This window comes from Leguminivora glycinivorella, chromosome 21, assembly GCF_023078275.1.
Source record: "Leguminivora glycinivorella isolate SPB_JAAS2020 chromosome 21, LegGlyc_1.1, whole genome shotgun sequence".
NCBI lineage: Eukaryota > Metazoa > Arthropoda > Insecta > Lepidoptera > Tortricidae > Leguminivora > Leguminivora glycinivorella.
In genome coordinates, this window is record NC_062991.1 from 2,990,877 (window position 1) to 3,009,487 (window position 18,611).

The 18,611-nt window shown below is 39.2% G+C and overlaps 1 protein-coding gene across 1 annotated transcript; it reads right to left on the bottom strand.

The window, feature by feature from the left end:
- Positions 1-130: 130 nt before the first annotated feature.
- LOC125237605 (pickpocket protein 28-like) lies at positions 131-16,604 on the bottom strand. Its single transcript, XM_048144759.1, has 14 exons — positions 16,509-16,604; positions 15,696-15,854; positions 15,223-15,352; positions 14,094-14,245; positions 13,336-13,456; positions 11,398-11,561; positions 10,696-10,831; positions 8,410-8,505; positions 7,718-7,857; positions 7,012-7,142; positions 6,084-6,146; positions 4,579-4,777; positions 1,216-1,383; positions 131-405 (listed from the first exon to the last, which is right to left on the bottom strand). Exons 1-14 carry the CDS (start codon positions 16,511-16,513, stop codon positions 291-293), a joined length of 1,779 nt encoding a protein of 592 aa, XP_048000716.1. The 5' UTR covers positions 16,514-16,604; the 3' UTR covers positions 131-290.
- Positions 16,605-18,611: the final 2,007 nt, after the last annotated feature.

Below are 18,611 nucleotides of genomic sequence, written 5' to 3' on the forward strand. Positions count from 1 at the left end.
GATGGATTTGATTTAGTTTGATGTTTTATAGTCAGTATTTTGTTCGTGTTGGTGTGGTGAAAAATTTTGTGTTTCACTCGGCGGCAAAGTTTGTTTAACCTTCGTGCTTGAAAGGGTTTGCAACGCTCAAGATTCCACTTTTTGATTCAATATTGGAATCTTTCGCTTGCTCGGGTATCAATATTGGCACGTGCGGTTAAACAACAACTTTGCCCCCTTGTAAAACAAGTAACTATTGTATTTATTTATTTTCTAACAGTAACTTTGCAGTAGTTATCAGATCAGCACATTTACTCTTTGGCGACCCTAGTCCCTTCATATGGCTGCAGTTCGTTGGCATTGGACACTGTTTTACAATTATTTTCTTTCTCTTCATTAGTTTGACGACTGAACTTGCAGAATAACCTGAAAACATTAATTGGCAAATTATGTGGTTACCATAAAGTAGGGTAAACTTGCCTCATTCGGTGACACGCCTAATTCGGTGATACAAGCTTAGAAGCACTATTTCGAAAGACGATTTTTGATTGTGTCACCGAATTAGGCGTGTCACCGAATGAGGCGAGTTTACCCTACTAAAACCGTTCAGTTTAGCTGTGTAGCAGCGGTATAACTGTGTCCCTTTCTCTCGGTCTAAATTTAACGGCTTTAGTACATCAAGATAACCCCCCAGTACGTACATTACATTACATGTTCTGAAACATGCTTTACTTAAATATTATGGCCTGTGGGAACTTTTTTGTTAGGTACTTAGTAGTTGGCAGCAGGTTACTCGTAGGTTGTTTTAGATTTTGAAATGACAACCTTGTTTTCACATTTCAGTCATCAGGCCCCGTAGCCGAATGGCATTTCTCCGACGCCAAACGAAAGCGATACGCCGCTGGCTCTGTCGCGCCAATACGCAAGCGCGATAGAGATAGATATCTACTAGCGCTTCGTTTCGTGAGCGTTTCGTGAGCGATTGTGCCATTCGGCTAGCCACCCTGGATCCCCTCGACTCCTCACATTCGGCCAAGAAGACTGTCGCACAGATCCCGGGCCCTGTAGCCGAATGGCATTTCTACACCGCGAAACGAAAACGAAACGCCGCAAAAGGTAGTGAGTCTGTCGCGCCAATACGCAAGAGCGATAGAGATAAATATCTACGAGCGTTTCGTTTCGTGAGCGTTTCGTGAGCGTTTGTGCCATTCGGCTACGCACCCAGGAGTAACATACCTTAGAGTACAGAAGTAGATCAGCTCAACCAAACTGAGGAAGGAGAATCCTAGGAAGACCCCTCCTAACCCCCCACATTCGGCCAAGAAGTCCGTCGCTCCAAACAGCTCCTTACGACGCATCGTCACGAACTGAGCGTCCTTGAAGTACATCTCGATTCTGGTAAGCCTTCAAACATAATACGGATTAGTCAACCCATACGTCTAGTTCGAGAACTTGTGCCTAGTCTCGTCAAAACCAGAGAAATCAATGTTGGTCCTGACATAGGCACTGGTCCCACCGCGAGCTAGTAAACTATCGGCTATAAAAACGAACAAAAGATAATCACACCGATGTAAATAAAAGAAACACGGCGATGTCTATAGTTACTCGCCCCGCGGTGAGCTATTAATATAGCCGTATCTCTTTTATTTGCACGGGATTGTTTATCTTTTGTTCGTTTTTACGGGAAAAACGAAGGGGTTGTTTATCTTTGTGTATCGTTTCTGTCTGTTTGTCTGTCTGTCTGTCTGTCTGTCTGTGTGTGTGTCTGTCTGTGGCATCGTAGCCTGAACGGATCCGATTTTGATTTAGTTTTTTTTGTCCATTAGTCCTTACCTGTTTCACTCCACTAGTAAAATGAATAAGTTTGTTCCATTCCGACAAATGAATAAGTTTGTTCTTGACAACATGGGCTTTACTGGTCTTTAGTTTGGTACTATAAAGAAACCAAGTGACTTCGTAAAGCAGTCTCTAAAATTCTCAAAAGCAGCAAGCTATCCCATATGGGTGAAATTTTCCATATAGCACCAACATAAGCTCGTCGATAGCCTATCCGAAGTAGTCAGCGCCGGCCCGTGCATTCGATCAGGGTAGAGCGAGTTTGAATTTCGGCGCCCTTGGAAAGAAGCTTTACGACGTAGATAAAAAAATCGCGAGCGTAGCGAGCGCGAAATTTTTTTCATAGTAATGCCGCAAGGCAGTACAGAATTTATGGATTTCATCATACAGAAAAGGGACAAGGGTTGAACTTTCTCAGTCGCACCCTAGTATAATTACGTGGGGCTGAACGTCGATATCATGTAGGTACATAAAATAACAAACAAAAGTACTATAGTGGCCAAGTCAAGAAGTCAGACTTGAAATGAAAACGCGAGAGCTGTGCGCGCAGAATTTTTCGTAAGTAACTAAAAGAGAACTGATGTAAATTATTTATCCTATTGACGCAATTTATTACTACGATTATTTTTCCTATTGACGCAATTTATTAAAACTCAACCCGCTAGCGGGGAAGCAGCGAGTTTCCAAGCTTTGATCAATTGCAGAGCTGCGGTCTTTGGCATATTTTGGGGTATTTTGACTTCACAGGGCGCCTATGTCCCCCACTATTAGGCCTTATATTTCACCATCACTATTATTTTTATAAAACTAAGAGTTGTAATTAAGACATTAACTGTGAATTCTATCGTCACCGTCAGGATGCCCATTTGAGAGTTGTAATTATTTTGCCACTAAGTGCCCTTCGGGATCTTAGTCCTTTGAAGTTCGCTCATCTCCTGTGACTCACAAAATTGCGCCTCTCTGAGACTTTTCGCGCCTTTGGCTTTATGAGGCACTCCGCTTTGGACTATCGGATAGACTCATATTTTTGCATTTGGATAACGACGTAGCTTTGTCTTTGGGCCGCAAAACAATGTGGTTCGTCAAGGGCTAATAGAATCCTCCTTTTACGACGCCCTAGCAACAGCGCCTTTATGAATGTTGGTATAAATATGTTGGCTATGTGGTGCAACTTTCCACTTAATCTGAATTACAAATCTAGATTTTCAATAGGTGTATTAATTCCCGACTCCTCTCGCCATTTTGTGAAATGTGCGCGCCCACACAATGTATAATTTTTTCTGTATGGATTTTTCCACATTCTCGATTTTGGCGCCCCCTTATCATGTGGCGCCTAGAGCGGCCGCTCCACTCGCTCTACCCTTAATCCGGCCCTGGAAGTAGTAATGTAGACATTGCAGAACATTCCCAAAAAGCGGAAACATTCTTGAGAATGTTCGCAGAACATTCCCGCAACATGCAATTTATTATTTAAACGAGGGAATATACTCGTACATGAAATAATGTTTAAATGGGCATAAATAAAACTATATGTTATTATACATATAATATTGTCTATTACAGTTAGCTATTTTGTTGATAAGTGATAAGTTACCAATAAGTTGCTTAAATTCTCACTATACTTCAGGGAATATTTCGACTTTCACACTTTACAGTTTTAGTCCTGACTTTTTTATATTACGTACCGAACTATTACTTCATGATGCCTGTTTTTGGTCATGCCAATATATGTATATACAAAAAAAAAACAAACAAAATAAAAACAAAAAAATCTCTGTCAGGATCGAACCTGAGAACATCGGCATACGAAGCCAGCGCACTACCACGGGACTACGTCTTGAGTCTTGACTTGCTGAGTTCGACGAAATGATGGTAAAAACTACGAAGTTACTAGGTATTCTGATAAATTCTCGTTCTCGAGAACATTCTCAGAAGTTACCGAAAATTCTCATGAGGAATGTTCTGCAACTTTGGAAACTTCTCGTCCGTGCATTGCTAATCCAAAGTGACAATCATTAACGCTACGTGGCAACTGGCAATGGAAACGCAGTCTGGTTCTGTCACACCCCTACAGAAGAGCCATAGGGAGAGTAAGACTAATAAGTCTATTGACGACCGGTCTGGCTCAGTCGGTAGTGACCCTGCCTGCTAAGCCGCGGTCCTGGGTTCGAATCCCGGTAAGGGCATTTATTTGTGTGATGAGCACAGATGTCCTTTCCTGTCCTTTCCTGAGTCATGGATGTTTTCTATGTATATATATCTATATATACCTATCTATTTAAGTATGTATATCGTCGCTTAGCAGTAGCACCCATAGTACAAGCTTTGCTTAGTTTGGGGCTAAGTTGATTAGTGTAAGGTGTCCCCAATATTTATTTATTTATTTTCTTACCCCTCGATTTGAGATTTATACCTACTTACGGGTTACTCAACTCATATCAGCTCGTTGGTAAATTTGTGCATTCATCGAAGGCGGTGAAATCAAAATTGGTCCTAACAGGTTCTGACTCATATTCTTAGGTAGCAAAGTTTTAAACCTGATTGAGGATCATTCTATTCTCCTTACCCTTCGATTTCAGATTTGTACGGGTTACTCAGCCCATATTAGCTCGTTGGTAAACTTGTTCCTTCATCAAAGGCGGTGAAATCAAAATTGGTCCTAACAGGTTCTGACTCATACTCTTTTTTTTTATTATTATTGAATGGGCTTACACTTGACCACAAAGTTTTAAACCTGATTGAGGATCATTCTATTCTCCTTACCCTTCGATTTGAGATTTATACGGGTTACTCAGCCCATACAGCTCGTTCGTGAACTTGTGCCTAGCTTCATCAAAGGCGGTGAAATCAAAGTTGGTCCTGACAGGTTCGGCTTCGTACTGCACGCTGTGACACAGCTGGAGGCAGATGCAGCTGTCTGTGCTGTTGGTGCTGAATTCTCCTTCGCTGGTCACGTAATGACCTGGAATATAGGTTATCTTATATTTTATGTATGTATGTATGTATAAGCTTTATTGTACATAAAGGAAACAAAGGAGACACAGTTACAGAGTCAGTAATATACAATGTAGGCGGACTTATCCCTTAATGGGATCTCTTCCAGTCAACCTCTTTGAGAAAATAATATTTTAAGGGGGAACAAATGATAGTACAAAGGGTTTTTTGTTTTCTGTTAAATTCTACACGTTCTACACGTTAGGTTCATTATCAGGAACCACCCAAATTAAAATCACAAAAAAAAATCATCGGTTTCATACATAATAATTTCATCAGTGTGAGAGACCCTTAAGGATAACATTCAAGTTAGTGTCAAGAGATTGACAGCACATCAAAACAAATGAAATAACATTATAGGAAGTGCTAAAAGCTGTCACACACGTGTTCAGTAATTATTGTTATTTTTTTAATAACTCGGTAACCGTAACAGTTCAGAATACTAGTTTCTTAGAGAAATTACTTGTATTTGATCTAAAGGACCTTCCCTTAAAGTTAACGGATTTTAATAAAAACACGGTGTATATTGAATATCAGAAAAGAACTATTGATAAAACTTCTTCTTTTGTGTCGAGGTTCCTTTCGTTTTTAAACAGTAAATGCCCAATAGGCATCAGCAGCCGTCGATGTCGCGTCCCTCTAGTTCATATTAATAAAACTGAGTAGGTAAGTCGGCAGTGTTCTAGAATGATTTATGTCCTTTAGCTTTCCACACACACACACACACACACACACACACACACACACACACACACACACACACATAAAGTTACACTTAAATTTTCCGAATAATGGAACTCAAGTCAGTTTAAAATAACAATCGGATCATAAATCCAAAAAATGTTGCATGGTGCTCGTCTCGAGATTATTTATTTATTTAAACTTACATACATACATACATACAATCACGCCTGTATCCCATAAAGGGGTAGGCAGAGCACATGAAACTACTAAAGCTTCAGGGCCACTCTTGGCAAATAAGGGGTTAAAAGAAAACGAAACTGTGGCATTGCAGTGACAGGTTGCCAGCCTCTCGCCCACACCACAATTTAACCCATATCCCATAGTCGCCTTCTACGACACCCACGGGAAGAAAGGGGGTGGTGAAATTCTTAACCCATCACCACACAGGCAAACAGGCAGGTTATTTAAACTTTATTTCAAAAATTTACAAACAAAGAGTACAAATGGCGGACAGCATTAAGGCATTCTCTACCACCATTGGGCTAAACAGAAACCTTAGTTTGGTGCAGTATTATACTATTGAAACTCACCTAGAACTTCTTCGACACACTTTCTGTTCTTTTCTGTTGTGCACAAAGGAGTTTCACTATCGTCTGAAAATAAATTACATATTATAACATATAACATACATATAATCATAGCCGAATGGCATTTCTCCGACGCCAAACGAAAGCGATACGCCGCTGGCTCTGTCGCGCCAATACGCAAGCGCGATCACGCCTGTAGTATCCCATAAAGGGGTAGGCAGAGCACATGAACTTCTACTAATTTTCAGTGCCACTCTTGGCAAAAAGGGGTTGAAAGACATCCGAATTGTGACATTGCAGTGACAGGTTGCCAGCCTCTCGCTTACGCCACAATTTAACACATATCCCACACTCGACTTTTACGACACCCACGGGAAGAAAGGGGGGTGAAATGTTTAACCCGTCACCACACGAGACGGGATTAATTTATATTTATTACCAAATCAAAGTTTTAGTTTCACATTTTTTTCAATTACCTACTTAATGCGTTTTGGTTGTACCAAGATGTACCGAAGTCAACCTGCGATCGAAATTCACATGCGACCATTATCTACAGTTGATTTTGAAATGATGCCCCTCCGGCCGTTTTGGCAACCAAGTGTCGCAACCAGTTGATGAAAAATAATGAATAATATTGTTACGCAACTAGTTGCCTAAAAAGAAATGATATTCCTGTTTCACATCTAGTTGCCAAAGAAGAATAGGTCTCCGTTACTTAACCTTTCGATGCATGATTTAAGATTAAGGAATAAGTAAGGGAAGAACTGAGAACTTCATACATCAGTAAATGCGGGTTATTTGTATAGGCACAGTTAAGTGACATCTAGCGACAATCACGCGTCAAATAGCGTGAATTATCAGTACCACTACTCGATACAGGTAGCAACAGTGTCACGTCTGCCAAACATTTATAAATGCATACTACACTCACGTGGCATATAGAAATGGGCGCAGCCGCAGCTGTCTATAGTATGGTTGGTAAGACATTCCAGTCTGCAGTTGCTTGGTGTGTACAGTTTGAAGTGCTTCAGAGCCCTTTCTGAAGGGAAGTAACATTGACGTCTGCAAAATAAAAAGGGTTATCATAATTTAGAACATCTATAGGGTTATATAACTACTACAACTCAGTACTGCTTAGTGTTTGTGTACCATTTTCAAAATGTCTATTCTTTATTTCCTGCTACCCTAAGGTTGTCTTGTGTGTCTGTGTACAGCGATAAAACCGCCTGTTGCTACCTATATGTTTAATGTAATTCTGTTATCTTTAAGGTGGTTACTCACTATTGAGTAAAGTTGTTGACCCGACAGTTGGAGTGTGCTAGGGACACCTACAGGTCCTATAGGTTAGGGTATATACCTACAGGTATATACTCGGCACTCACAGTTCAGTAGTCATAGTCTCACTATGTCAGTAGACAACGTTGACGTTGACAACTAAAGTGACACTCTCATGACAGTTAAGCGTCAGGTAAGATGTATGTAGTGTGGTGTAACCCTTGGTTATACACCATAATACACTCACAGTTCAGTAGAGCAGTGAGTCAAGTGAGTCAGAAGTAGTAGCCACTTTTCACAGCTAAGAAGAGTCTGCTATGAGCTAGGACCTACAGGTTATATAGTTTATACACTACACTCACAGTTCAGTAGTATAGTCAGTCAGTGAGTCAGAAGTGGTGACTACGTTGACCTTGACAGCTAAAGTGACGCGCTCGTGCGCTTGCGCAGCGTAGTAGTTAAGCGTCGACTGTGGAAGGTCTGCCGGGTGATGTAGGAACACCTGTAGATAAAATAACGTTTGGATTTTTAGGTGATAGGAGGCCGATGAGCCTGAGAATGCCGAAGCTTAGATAACCTAACCACAAAATAAAAATTTTGACATAGTTACCGACCGCGACATAGTAGACCGATTTTCATGAAACATGGCTAAGGACACTCCCGACTAACTCAGCTTTCAGACAAAAAAACTAAATTTAAATCCGTTCATCCGTTCAGGAGCTACGATGCCACAGACAGACACACACACATACAGACAGACAGACAGATCCCGTCGTTTTGCGTCGTGGGTTAAAAACTGAGCAGAAAAGCGGGCCCTGGCCGGGAAGCGGAGCCTAGCCTGCCTAGGCCGGGAAAAAGCAAGGTTGAAGAAGAAGGATAGCTAATGAGCATTATCTCATATAGCCAAAGAATACGCCCCCAAATACTCGTCCTTGCTTTTAAGGACTACAAGTTTGCGGCGCTTGCCATGGAGACACCGGGTCCTTGGGTGGCCGACATGAAAGCCTTTGTCCCACAACTTCAACTTATAATTACATTTCAGGATGAAACTGACCTTGAAACCTTGGAAAAAGGTGCCGTCGCAGAGAAAATCCCGGCGCAAAGTGTCCTGCAGGGTCAATCTAAAGTCAGGAGAATCCAGCTTGCTTTCCTGGAGAATAAGAATAAAATAAACATCATAGGCTTCGTTTAAATAGGTTTCAAATACATAAGGAGTGTACCTACAAGTTTCCAACGGGTTGGCAACGCGCACGTGATACTCCTTGAGTTGCAGGCGTACATACAATTAGGTGACGGTGACCGCGCGCTTTCCATCAGGCGGACCGTATGCTTGTTTGCCACCGACGTAGTATAAAAAATACGTAATTAAATAAAATCACGCCTGTATTCCGAATAGGCGTAGGCAGAGCACATGAAACTGATCAACTTTAATTGCCACAACTAGTAATCAACGGATTGAAAGAAAAGGAACCAAAATTAAGATATTGCAGTGACCTACATTGTAGCCTGTCGGCCACACCACAATTCAACCCGTACCTATCCCAATCGACAAAAATATTAAAACATACTTTTTGTGTAAGATATCCCGTGGAGCGTCCTATAAACGCAGTGTCCATAACATAATTATACAGTGCGTAAACGTAATAAGGGCGATAAATGAAACCAGGCATATAATTCAATAATGTTATCATTAATTAAGAGGTGTTTTTGAGTTACTCTTAATCTTCAGCCCATAATTAATTTTTGAAAAATTTCCCAGCAGCAATGTACTGTAAACGTGGTTGCGATGACAATCAATGACAACTGTCAACGAGCGGTTAACGCGAGTGTGTTTGCATTACGTTGCGGGCCGAATTATTTTATATGGATAAAAAAAATATTTAAATTTTAAGTAAAAGTTATCTAATTCCATTTTTTATGTCCTATACTCACCACCGTTAAGAGGTTCGCCCGTATTAGGTTTACACCCTGTATATAATTGAGGCGAAACGGGAGAGCGCTCCACGGGATATTGTAAAAAAATGTGTTTTGAATGTTACAATGCTGGCTGCGTGCGTGGTACAAATGGTCTCGTCGGAAGATCAGCGCCATATCAGAGCTGACTTTCAGGTTCCATCTACTTCATGTTTAACTTTCAAGGGTGAATTTCTCAGCGTGATTTTTTTGTGGCGGAGCTGAAATTCATTGTGTGGGCTAATTGTTTCCGGGTTTTTATTTTTTTTATGAAAACCAATCCTAAAATACTACCTTCGGCAACATTGCAAATTGTTACAAGTGTTATGTATATTTATTTAAAAATAATTTTCCATCGAAATTCTAATTTTGGTGTAGCGTCCAGAGCCTGTTTTTAGCGGATTATTGCTATGGTAAATCCTGTAAATCCGCAGCTATAAAGATAACTTGCCATAACTTCATTCTTTATTACATTAAGTATATTTTAAGATGACATAAGTCAATATTATTATACAATTTGACACTTATAACTGAGCACAAAAAGTTGTCCGGGGGAAAGAACCAATTTTGGTGGTAAGTATTGAAATCATTTTTATGGTTAAACGAGACGCAGCAAGACTAACAAACGTGTCGTAACATGACCATTCAGGTTCGTTCCTGCATTTAGACATGACACAAGTGTCATACCTTGCTGGATTGGTCCGCCCCACACAAAAATATCTAATTTTGGTGGGTCGTAATACTTTTCCACCAAAATTGCATAAATTTTGGTGGTGAACATATTGAGGGCAGTAACGTTTTTGTTTCTATTTGAAAAGTATTTATTACATGTTAAAAGTTTATTATTTCAAGTAGAAAATAATAGAAAAATGAATAAAAGGCTTTATTTTTGATTTTATTTTTTATTTTTGTGGGTAGACCAATTTTGGTGGCGACCATGTCATTGAAATCGTAATTTCTCTAAAACTACTTATTATAATGAAAGGTCATTGATACATAACATTGCTAATAATTAGTTATGTAACATCAGTACAAAATTTCAACAAAAATTACAAAACTAAAAAAATCCACCAAAATTAGGCAAATTTCGAGTATGTTGAAATTCACCCTCAAATGCATCGTACTTATTCGTATGTAGTTTAAGTCATACCTTTTGTATATGTACCAGTGGCGACTGACGAAAAAAAAAGAAACCTACCTTAACATTAGGTACTTTACTAGTAAGTACTTAATTAATTTTAGGCAGAAGGTGGGAATCGGCTTGTATGGGACCAGCCGCTGCTGATATGTATCTACTTATGATTAGTTTTAAGCATATCATGAATAAATAATTTGATGGATTGATTGACTTTACTCAGGTTATTATTTATGATAAAGGATAAGGTACCTCGCCACGTCTGGGATACAGTTTGTCAGTTCGATTGTCTCCATCTTTTTGTTCTGTGCTGAAATAACCTTGTTCCGGTGACCAGCCCTTACTTCTGTATTTATTTACATCGGATAGAATGTACTTGGGTTGGACGCTGAAAAGACAAAAACATACAAAATAATAAACTAATAAAAGAAAACCCTACATAAGTAAGTGGATAATAATAATATGTACATTGTGTCATAAGGGTGCAAAATTAAATATGGTAAAAGTAAAAAGATTATCCGTCGACGGACAAGTGACGGCGAAACTATAAGGGTTCCTAGTTGTTCTGCTTTTTAAAGACTCTAAAGCCAATCAAAAACTTCCATAAACGGCCTTTTTCATTGTGGCGCATAAAAAGGTGTGATACTCAAGATTGGTAACAATTAACCAAAAAAGCTAAACGGTCCGACATAGATTATTTCATTGTTATTCAGATTCTCATTTTCGTTCCGATTGATTAACTTTTGAAGGAGGAAAGAGTCGAGAGCGGAACCTCGATTTTAAAGATTTTTTTGAAATATCTTTTGACTGAGTGGTTCTTAATGGACAATTTTTTCGATAAACAGTTAATAACACTTGTATATTTAACTAAAATTCCCAAGTTGAAAGGAGGGCTCCTTTCCATTTTAGCATTTTCGCTACCGTATCCTCTTAAGTCTGTAAACTTAAACTTACTTGTCAGTGTTGAATATCTCGTCAGCCGCGAGCCCGTTGAAGGTGAAACACAGTCCTTCTGCCGTCAGCACCGGGTACAAGTAACTCTGGACGTCGTGGCTTGGCGTTATTATCTTACCACGCCATTTCAGGTTCAGGAAGATGTCTTTTAAAGTTGGTGCTGCCTGTAACATAAGTACATTAAAATTCGAATGTGAAAAAAAGGAAACCCGAAAAGAGTGCACCCTATGCAAATACAATTTCATAAAAAACCGGCCAAGAGCGTGTCGGGCCACGCTCAGTGTAGGGTTCCGTAGTTTTTCGTATTTTTCTCAAAAACTACTGAACCTATCAAGTTCAAAACAATTTTCCTAGAAAGTCTTTATAAAGTTCTACTTGTGTGATTTTTTTCATATTTTTTAAACATATGGTTCAAAAGTTAGAGGGGGGGGACGCACTTTTGTTTCCTTTAGGAGTGATTATTTCCAAAAATATTAATATTATCAAAAAACGATCTTAGTAAACCCTTATTCATTTTTAAATACCTATCCAACGATATATCACACGTTGGGGTTGGAATGAAAAAAAATATCAGCCCCCACTTTACATGTAGGGGGGGTACCCTAATAAAACCCTAAAAAAGTGCTTAAACTGGATCCAAAATTATTTAATCATACACCGTGTTTTTTGGTTTTCCGTTAAATTCGACACGTCGTTAGGTTCATTATCAGGAACCATTCTGTATATCACGTTATAGTTAAATTCGCAAAAAAAAAATTACATCGTTTTCATACATAATAAATGAATTTATTAGTGTGAGAGACCCTTAAGAATTACATTCAAGTTGGTGTCAAGTGATTGACGGCACTTGTCAAAACAAATAACATTAGGAGTTAGTAAAGGCTGTCACACACGTGTTCAGTAATTATCTTATTTTAATAACTCGTTAACCGTAAAAGTTAAGACGCTTGTTTCTTAGAGAAATTAATTGTATCTGATCTAAAGAACCTTCCCTTGAAGTTAACGGAATTCAATAAAAACAGGGTGTATAATCGGTTCACTAAAACTCAAGGGAATTGGTTAAAGGGTGTTTAAAGACGAAATAAGTTTAAATAAGCAAATTTTCTCGGCTCACGTCATAGTATCGTCATCATCATCATCATACGTCCGTGATATTAATAGGGCCTTCAGTTTTCGGTTGAAATCTGACATAATCGTTTTCTCTTCATCATCATCATCCTTGCGTTATCCCGGCATTTGCCACGGCTCATGGGAGCCTGGGGTCCGCTTTGACAACTAATCCCAAGATTTGTCGTAGGCACTAGTTTTTACGAAAGCGACCATCTGACCTTCCAACCCGAAGGGTAAACTAGACCTTATTGGAATTAGTCCAGTAAGTCCGGTTTCCTCACGATGTGTTCCTTCACCGAAAAGCGACTGGCAAATATCAAATGACATTTCGCACATAAATTCCGAAAAACTCATTGGTGCGAGCCGGGGTTCGAACCCGCGACCTCCGGAACGAAAGTCGCACGTACTTACCGCTAGGCTACCAGCTCTTTTACACTGCTTTCTCTTATTACCCTCTAAAATCGAAAGGCACATTTTAAAAGTTCACGGACTATGGATATGGATATGTTGATATTATTTGAAGAAGTCAATGAGGATCGAGTATTATAGAGAGTTACTGTCAAAGTAAAATGTGTAATCACAGTGCATAGACTGCCATCTCATGCTTAAAACTTTTGAACCTCAGTTTTGACAATTTGGCCCATATTCTGAGCTTGATATGTGTTAATATGTCAAATATTAATATTAGCGCCATCTTGCCAAGCGTTGCCCAAAGGTGTAACGCTATCTAGGCCACCGTACCTTTTTCTTTGTGGTTCAGAGGTACGTTTTTTTTTCTTAGACTTTATCTGTCTATACGGAGTTAGATAAGTCTTTGAAGAAGCTTACCTGTAAAATATCTTCAATGAATTTGTCGTCAGCATCAGGAAAATACGGTGGGTATAAAAGAGATTTGCAGATCAGATCAACGTTACCCATTTGTCTCATAAAAGGGGTTTGTTCAGTAAAGCTGCAAAAAAATCGAAAATCATCATTTTTTCGTATTTGTTTTTTTAGGGTTCCGTACCTCAAAAAGGAAAAACGAAACCCTTATAGGATCACTCGTGCGTCTGTCTGTCACAGCCAATTTTCTCCAAAACTACTAAACCGATAAACTTGAAAGGCACGGGGCACCCAAAGACGGACATGTAATAAAATTAAAAAAATTAAATTATACTTTTGAGGGGTAAAAGTGCAAATAAATTTTTTTTTTTTAACTATATTGTCTTACATATCAAATGAAAGAGCTTTTTATAAGTATTTTAAAAATATATTTTTTATATTTTTTAGTCAAATACCTAATTAAAAAAAAATCTCAAGATAGCCTTCAATCTATAAATTACAGGAAAACCTATTAGAAATCTACAGTCAAGCGTAAGTCGGACTTCAAAGAAATTACGAATTTCACTCACTGCCGCTGCAAGAAGTTACCATCTGAAATAGTGTGAGCTCGTTTGAATATTACATATAAATTAATTTCTGTTTCGTTTTTTGTAAAATGGAGGCGCTTATAAGCCCTTCTTGTGGTTTACCGAACCCTTGCAACGCGAGTACAACTTTTATGTTTTTTTTAAATATAGTGGTAGTAGTTAGTAGTACATTCTTACTTTTTCATGTTTTCAGCTATTTCCTCTTTCGTAGCGCGATGTAAATTCGAGTCCTTAGTAAAGTGTGATAGTGCGAGCATGAGTTTGGTGTAGTTGTATTTGTCTTGGTTCAATTTCGTCTGAGGGCACACGGTTACTGCTGGAAATGGCACCTGAAGGAAAAATCATCTACATTTAGGTACTATTCAGTTCACCGAAGCATGAACCCTTTCAAAACAGGTAAGTACAACACAGGTCACAACAATATCAATATATACAATAATTAAACTAAAACGAAGAGTTTTGGAACTCTAAAGAGTTTGAAGATTCCCATTCGCACATGTATCGTAGAATATTTTACAGTAAAGATGACCCTTTAAACTTTCAAAGTTTCGACACTTACCCAAAGTGCTCTTTTACCCAAAGTGCTCTTTTACCCAAAGTGCTCTTTTACTCAAAGTGCTCTTTTATCCAAAGTGCTCTTTTACCCAAAGTGCTCTTTTACCTAAAGTGCTCTTTTGCCCAAAGTGCTCTTTGGGTAAGTGCTCTTTTCTGCATGTGTGCTGGAGAGTACCATTAACCTCCACCGTGCAATATAACAAATTTTCATTGCTATTTAAGTATATAAGAGAAATATATTTGTCACCGTTAGGTTTACAACAGGACCACATTTGTCACCGGTAGGTTACATACCTCTGTGGCTGGCAATACATGAGTTGTTTTTTAACAGTAATTAAGGAGTTATGCTGCCATTTGTACCAACCAAGCTTCGCTGCACGCCCAAAGGCACACGAATATCCTCGTCACCGTTAGGTTTTAAAAACTAGTCTGTCACCGTTAAGGATACAACAGAACAAAATCACCATAAGCACAGTATAATAAAGAGTACTGTCGCACAGTATGGCCACTCGTGCTCTCCGCTAAAAGCGCCGCCCACCCCTTCTCGGTTACCTCACAGTTACCGCCTGTCAAAAACGCGAACAGTCAACCTGTCATATCTCACTCATACAAGCATGGTACGCGTTCACATACACGAGCTTAGAATGCGTGCTAGGAACGCGCCTCTTTCATACCTCTATATTTGGTCACCAGTGTCCGAGATGTGCCATAAGGTCAACAGCAACACATTTGTCACCGTTAGGTTACATACCTCCGTTGCTGACATGAGCTCTTCATTGACGGTGATGATCATGGAATTATGCTGCCACTTATACCAAGCCCGACTGCACGCCCAAAGACACAGGAATATGCTTGTCAACGTTAAGATAGCCCAGAATATCCTGAAAACGAATGAGAAAATATAACACTGCTGATTATTTACCTACAGAAACGAACACTTAAAGCTCGGCCTCACATGCGCGTTTTGATAGCGTAGGCGGAGCGGTAGCGGAGCGTCAGCGGAGCGCAACGATAGCGGTGCGCCGGACGAACGCTGGCGTTGCGCCCAGCGGACGCCGGCGGGAACCAACGAGCGCGGATTGCGAACGGAATGCGCGCGGATTGCAAGCGGAACGCCAGTGTTCCGAATGCGCGAATTTTTATCACTCGTTCTGTTTGACATCCTAGAAGATTCGAAATTCAAATCGGTGACTATCTCTATAGGAAACTCTTTACAGTACTTACTTCTCAAGCCTGGTCAACCCTCGCTCAGTGATGTAGTGCATGCCATGCAGGGATGACGTGCTTGTGAACTCCATGAGAACCTCCCGAAGCATACCTCGAGGCACCGGCCTGCATGGCTTTAACGACCGGCTTGCTTCAGCCCGCGGCCTGGTTTCTTGCCTGAATTAGATAAGTTATTTGTTTTACAAAAAGCGCTGATGGCCTTGCGGTAAGAGCGTGCGACTTTCAATCCGGAGGTCACGGGTTTGAAGAAAAGAATCATTGCGAGGGTTTCTGCGCGTCGCTGTGGTGTAAATGGGGGTGGCGCGAGTCATCGGAATGCCAATGTGGTGACCCGGATCAGACAGTACACCACATTGTCTTTGAGTGCCCCATCACCAAATTTAGCGGAGAATTGGCAGATCTTAAGACCTTGTCGACGACTGCAATCGAGTATCTGCAGTCTGACTTTTTAAACATTTAATAGTAGAGAAACGATATATGCCATACGATAAATAAATAAATAAATAAGGCACAAAGCCTTAAAAAAATTGCCACCAAGTGAAACACGAAATTTTTCACCACACCAACTCTACGGAAATACTACTGTATGTTAAGTGTGTATAACTAGATGACGTTTAAACTTCTCTGATTCAAAATCATCTTTTTAAAGCTCAATTCTAATAACAACCACTCAACCAGCTTAGGACATCAAGTTAAAATTGGTCTGAAATAATTTTGAATTTTCAATACAACGCTAAGGCTCGATCCAAATAGTTTTTAAGTATTAATATTTGTTTACTATTCGCTTAAAAAGTCAATCAAAAGTCTTACTCCATAATAATGATGACACTTTATATTCACTAAAACGTGTTATATTCGCGGTAGGCACTGTTGTGACTGACCTAAGTCCTGCCTAACTTGTCCGAGACAACTTTTGGCACTTGTTTTGTATTTTTATTAATATTGTGTATGTATATAATCTGAATCAGACGCAAAACGAGTTCTCACTTTAGGAATTGGATTATTTAAACATACATACATACAATCACGCCTGTATCCCATAAAGGGGTAGGCAGAACACCTGAAACTACTAAAGCTTCAGTGCCACTCTTGGCAAATAAGGGGTTGAAAGAAAACGAAACTGTGGCATTGCAGTGACAGGTTGCCAGCCTCTCGCCTACGCCACAATTTAACCCATATCCCATTGTCGCCTTCTACGACACCCACGGGAAGAAAGGGGGTGGTGAAATTCTTAACCCGTCACCACACAGGCAGGGTTGGATTGTTTAAAGTTTTTAGAAATTAAGATTGACTCCTCAACAAATAAGTAGTGGTTATTTAAATTAGTTACCTACCTGCAATTATCTACGGAATGTGTAATATTAATATTCATCATCATCATCATCATCATCATCATCATCATCATCACCACATCAGTCTTGTTGCCCACTGCTGAGCATAGTTAGGTTTCTCTTCTAAGTACATAGTACTCCAGTCTCAGTAAAATTATGAATATTATGGTGTATTATACCAATGCCACGGTGCATGACGCATGCGGTGCGGTCATTTGACCTTAAAAAGCGGGATTTTATAAGAGTTTGCGATACAATTTCAAGGTCAAAGCCGCATATTTAACGTGCCCAGTGTGTTAGATATTTGGTTATTACTACCTATACATAAGCTAAGTATATTATAAAATCTGTACCTACCTAATTGGAAAAACCTGGTGATGCCTTTTCACGTGAAGGTGCATTTTTCCTATAATCATATTAAAAATATAGTACTAGCTTTTGCCCGCGGCTTCGCACGCGTTAAATTCGAGCTCCGTACAAACTTCCACCCCTCGTATTATTGAGGGGGGGGGGGGTAAAAAGAGACAAAAAGTAGCCTATGTCACTCTCCATCCCTTTAACTATCTCCACCTAAAAAATCACGTCAATTCGTCACTCCGTTTTCCCGTGAAAGACGGACAAACGAACAGACACACACAGTTTCCTATTTATAATAATATAAAGTAAAGTATGGATTTTGCTGTCAAGCTTTGGTTTTTGTTTCCTCGAAACCGTTTGCTGCTGTTGATTTGTTTTTTTATACAAAGCTTCTTAGTATTTTCCTTGTAGATTTGTGTTTTTTTTTGTATATGAATATTTTTTCGCCACACCAACTGGTAAAGGCTCTCTTTAAGTTAAAAAAAATGGATACAAAGTTTCCTTTTATCCACAAGAGTCTAAAGTAATTCTATGCAGATTTTAATTTGATGCCCAAAGCTGACTGGTAGAATTGAATTTTGATTGATGATACATGTATGATATTATTACGCCACTTATTTCTTGACCTCCTTTAAACGCCTGTTGAATAAAATACTATAAATTAACTATTAGCACTCTAGGGGATAAAATGAAACTTTGTCAACAGTTTTTCTTACACCAAAAACGAACAATTTAAGTAATTTAACAATAATGAGTGACTATAGTTCCCAAAGCTGACTGGTAGACTACACTTAGGGGATAAAATTAAACTTTGTCAACAGTTTTTCAAGTAGAGTGAATATGAGTAGTTCAACACTACTTGGTGTGTTGAACTATTAATATACTTCAATAGTAAATACTAAATAATCAATGTTCATATTATTAAGTGGCCATCGTTCGTCCAATGACACCCTTATTGAGGAATTTTGTTAACGAATAAACTAATGGATATTTAAATCACTTACTTACATGGTGTTTGGCACATGAACCGACAAAATTTTTTGGGGGGTTTGTGGTGTCATTTCCTACCTTTTCTTTTTATTACTTTAACCATGGACGGTTTATTGAAGAGGAGCAGGATTCTGATGATAAAGAAGAAAATATTAAAATGCTGAGATAGCTTGACCATGTGTCAACATTTGCTTTAAGTAATTGGTTTTATTTAACTATAAACAATTGTAATTTA